Source organism: Oncorhynchus clarkii, chromosome 17 (assembly GCF_045791955.1).
Source record: "Oncorhynchus clarkii lewisi isolate Uvic-CL-2024 chromosome 17, UVic_Ocla_1.0, whole genome shotgun sequence".
In the NCBI taxonomy this organism is placed as follows: Eukaryota; Metazoa; Chordata; class Actinopteri; order Salmoniformes; family Salmonidae; genus Oncorhynchus; species Oncorhynchus clarkii.
In genome coordinates, this window is record NC_092163.1 from 3,874,178 (window position 1) to 3,879,177 (window position 5,000).

The 5,000-nt window shown below is 42.9% G+C and overlaps 1 protein-coding gene across 1 annotated transcript in view; it reads right to left on the bottom strand.

Moving 5' to 3' along the window:
* LOC139370043 (protein sidekick-1-like) overlaps window positions 1-5,000 on the bottom strand; it is a 365,245-nt gene that overhangs the window by 230,209 nt on the left and 130,036 nt on the right. Inside the window, exons 3-4 of the mRNA XM_071109345.1 lie at window positions 3,270-3,376; window positions 2,675-2,822 (exon numbers count right to left, since the gene is read on the bottom strand). Of these exons, the coding sequence (XP_070965446.1) occupies window positions 2,675-2,822; window positions 3,270-3,376 (255 nt within the window). The remainder of the gene's footprint in view (window positions 1-2,674; window positions 2,823-3,269; window positions 3,377-5,000) is intronic.

The window sequence follows — 5,000 nt, forward strand, 5'->3', positions numbered from 1 at the left end:
AATGATAAATTAATGATACATAAATGCTGAATAAATTCTAAATAAATGATAAATGCTTGATAAATAATTTCTAAATAAATGATAAATGCTTGATAAATAAATTCTAAATAAATGATAAATTAATGATACATAAATGCTGAATAATTTCTAAATAAATTATTGATAAATAAATGATAAATAAATGATAAATAAATGATAAATAAATGATAAATGCTTGATAAATAAATGATAAATAAATGCTTGATAAATAAATGATAAATACATTCTTTACAAATACTGCACATACTATTGTAAAGGATTAATTGCATGAAGAAATATTTATGGAAATATATACATTTAAAAAAAATTAACAACAATAGTTATTTGTTTTGATAGAGTGAAGGATGTGTTTAATATAATTCTACAAAGTCCAAGAAAAAAACGTAAGTCTATTTTAATTTCCCTTAGAACTAAAACATTACAGTGTAGTCCATTTGATCAACTTTATTTGAACAGTTGATTAGCATCAGAGTTGTAATGAATAAAGTCCCGTCACAGCGGAGGTAAAAGGTTATTAACTATCTAATAAATGATATGCAGCTCCCTCTAGCTTCTTGGTTAAAGCAGAGACAATCAACCACCTCTAGCTTTTTGATTACAGCAGAGACAGTCAACTCCCTCTAGCTTCTTGATTACAGCAGAGACAATCAACTCCCTCTAGCTTCTTGGTTACAGCAGAGACAATCAACTCCCTCTAGCTTCTTGGTTACAGCAGAGACAATCAACTCCCTCTAGCTTCTTGATTACAGCAGAGACAGTCAACTCCCTCTAGCTTCTTGATTACAGCAGAGACAATCAACTCCCTCTAGCTTCTTGGTTAAAGCAGAGACAATCAACCCCCTCTAACTTCTTGATTACAGCAGAGACAATCAACCCCCTCTAGCTTTTTGATTACAGCAGAGACAACAACTCCCTCTAGCTTTTTGATTACAGCAGAGACAACAACTCCCTCTAGCTTCTTGATTACAGCAGAGACAATCAACTCCCTCTAGCTTCTTGGTTAAAGCAGAGACAATCAACTCCCTCTAGCTTCTTGATTACAGCAGAGACAATCAACTCCCTCTAGCTTCTTGGTTAAAGCAGAGACAATCAACTCCCTCTAGCTTCTTGATTACAGCAGAGACAATCAAGTCCCTCTAGCTTCTTGATTACAGCAGAGACAATCAACTCCCTCTAGCTTCTTGATTACAGCAGAGACAATCAACTCCCTCTAGCTTCTTGGTTAAAGCAGAGACAATCAACTCCCTCTAGCTTCTTGATTACAGCAGAGACAATCAATCCACTCCAGCTTCTTGATTACAGCAGAGACAATCAACTCCCTCTAGCTTCTTGATTACAGCAGAGACAATCAACTCCCTCTAGCTTCTTGATTACAGCAGAGACAATCAACTCCCTCTAGCTTCTTGATTACAGCAGAGACAATCAACTCCCTCTAGCTTCTTGATTACAGCAGAGACAATCAATCCACTCCAGGTTCTGGATTACAGCAGAGACAATCAACTCCCTCTAGCTTCTTGGTTAAAGCAGAGACAATCAACCCCCTCTAACTTCTTGATTACAGCAGAGACAATCAACCCCCTCTAGCTTTTTGATTACAGCAGAGACAACAACTCCCTCTAGCTTTTTGATTACAGCAGAGACAACAACTCCCTCTAGCTTCTTGATTACAGCAGAGACAATCAACTCCCTCTAGCTTCTTGGTTAAAGCAGAGACAATCAACTCCCTCTAGCTTCTTGATTACAGCAGAGACAATCAACTCCCTCTAGCTTCTTGGTTAAAGCAGAGACAATCAACTCCCTCTAGCTTCTTGATTACAGCAGAGACAATCAAGTCCCTCTAGCTTCTTGATTACAGCAGAGACAATCAACTCCCTCTAGCTTCTTGATTACAGCAGAGACAATCAACTCCCTCTAGCTTCTTGGTTAAAGCAGAGACAATCAACTCCCTCTAGCTTCTTGATTACAGCAGAGACAATCAATCCACTCCAGCTTCTTGATTACAGCAGAGACAATCAACTCCCTCTAGCTTCTTGATTACAGCAGAGACAATCAACTCCCTCTAGCTTCTTGATTACAGCAGAGACAATCAACTCCCTCTAGCTTCTTGATTACAGCAGAGACAATCAACTCCCTCTAGCTTCTTGATTACAGCAGAGACAATCAATCCACTCCAGGTTCTGGATTACAGCAGAGACAATCAACTCCCTCTAGCTTCTTGATTACAGCAGAGACAATCAATCCACTCCAGGTTCTGGATTAAAGCAGAGACAATCAACTCCCTCTAGCTTCTTGGTTACAGCAGAGACAATCAACTCCCTCTAGCTTCTTGATTAAAGCAGAGACAATCAACTCCCTCTAGCTTCTTGGCTTGCGCCTGTTAGAATGTGGATACGGCCCAAACCCCTGCCACTAACAAGATGTTACTGAATCACATTCAGACCAAAGAAACGTCTGTTACATCCACTGTGTTTAAACCTCTGCACGAGGTTTGACCCCAACCACAAAGTGTTGACCCCCGAATCTTCATTGAGTGAGTTATTTGTTTTTTTAACCTGACGATTTGAAACTGTTGCGTTTTGACCATTATTTGAGCATTAACTAGAACATTGTGGTTTAAGTTAGCAGCGGTACTCACACTCTGTTGCTGGGGATTATCTTGTGACCGTCTCTGTACCAGGTGACCTGCGGTCTAGGGAAGCAGCTGACGGTTGGAGTGTTCAGGACCGCAGCTCGACCAACACTGACCGTACGACGCTGCTCTTCACCAGAAAAGTTACCCATGACTAGAGAGAGAGAGAACGAGGGACATTAGGGAGAGAAAGAGAGTGAAAGAGAGAGGGAGGGAGAATGAGAGGGAGATGGAGAGTGAGAGAGAGAGAGGGAGGGAGATAATGAGAGGGAGATGGAGAAAGAGAGAGATAAAGAGAGGGAGATGGGGAGAGAGGGAGGGAGAGAGAGAGAGACAAAGAGAGAGAGAGAGAGAGAGAGAGAGAGAGACAGAGAGAGAGAGAGATAAAGAGAGAGAGAGAGGGAGATAAAGAGAGGGAGATGGAGAGTTAGAGAGAGAGAGGGAGGGAGATAATGAGAGGGAGATGGGAGCAAGAGGAAGAGATAAAGATAGAGAGATAAAGATAAAGAGAGGGATGGATATAAAAGAGAGAGAGAGAGATAAAGAGAGAGAGAGATAAAGAGAGAGAGAGATAAAGAGAGAGAGGTGTGTGTGTACTTACAGGCGACCTGCACCTCAGCTCTCCTCTGTAACAGGGCTCCCATCCTGTTCCTGACCACACACTGATACAACCCAGCATCCGACCTCTGGACCTCTGGGATAACATACCTAGAGAGAGAGAGGATTGTGTGAAACACCACAGTGCCATTACCTCTGGGATAACATACCTAGAGAGAGAGAGGACTGGGTGAAACACCACAGTGTCATTACCTCTGGGATAACATACCTAGAGAGAGAGAGGACTGGGTGAAACACCACAGTGTCATTACCTCTGGGATAACATACCTAGAGAGAGAGAGGACTGGGTGAAACACCACAGTGTCATTACCTCTGGGATAACATACCTAGAGAGAGAGAGGACTGGGTGAAACACCACAGTGTCATTACCTCTGGGATAACATACCTAGAGAGAGAGAGGACTGGGTGAAACACCCCAGTGTCATTACCTCTGGGATAACATACCTAGAGAGAGGACTGGGTGAAACACCACAGTGTCATTACCTCTGGGATAACATACCTAGAGAGAAAGAGAGGACTGTGTGAAACACCACAGTGTCATTACCTCTGGGATAACATACCTAGAGAGAGAGAGGACTGGGTGAAACACCCCAGTGTCATTACCTCTGGGATAACATACCTAGAGAGAGAGAGAGGACTGGGTGAAACACCACAGTGTCATTACCTCTGGGATAACATACCTAGAGAGAGAGAGGACTGGGTGAAACACCACAGTGTCATTACCTCTGGGATAACATACCTAGAGAGAGAGAGAGGACTGGGTGAAACACCCCAGTGTCATTACCTCTGGGATAACATACCTAGAGAGAGAGAGGACTGGGTGAAACACCACAGTGTCATTACCTCTGGGATAACATACCTAGAGAGAGAGAGGACTGGGTGAAACACCACAGTGTCATTACCTCTGGGATAACATACCTAGAGAGAGGACTGGGTGAAACACCACAGTGCCATTACCTCTGGGATAACATACCTAGAGAGAGAGAGGACTGTGTGAAACACCACAGTGTCATTACCTCTGGGATAACATACCTAGAGAGAGAGAGAGGACTGGGTGAAACACCACAGTGTCATTACCTCTGGGATAACATACCTAGAGAGAGGACTGGGTGAAACACCACAGTGTCATTACCTCTGGGATAACATACCTAGAGAGAGAGAGGACTGGGTGAAACACCACAGTGTCATTACCTCTGGGATAACATACCATGTGTCCCATGCCAATAAAGCCCTTGAATTGAATGGAATTGAATTGAGAGAGAGAGAGAAAAAAATGGGTGAAACAGACTGGAAGGATGATGTGACCTTGGAGGAGACAGACACAGATAGAAAGAGAAAGAGAAGAGAGGAAGAGGAGAGAGGAAGAGGAGAGAGGAAGAGGAGAGAATGTGTGAACTGTACTTCTATAGAGGGACAGATGGGGAGGCGGAGGTGTGTGCGTGTGTGTGTGTGTCTACTGCCCGATGCCAGGTTGCCCATTAAAACCCCATTACACCCAACCTGGATGAAACACAAAACAGACACCAACAAACACACACACACACCAACAAACACACACACACACCAACAAACACACACACACACCAACAAACACACACACACACACCAACAAACACACACACACACACACACACTAACAAACACACACACACACACACTAACAAACACACACACACACACCAACAAACACACACACACACACACACCAACACAC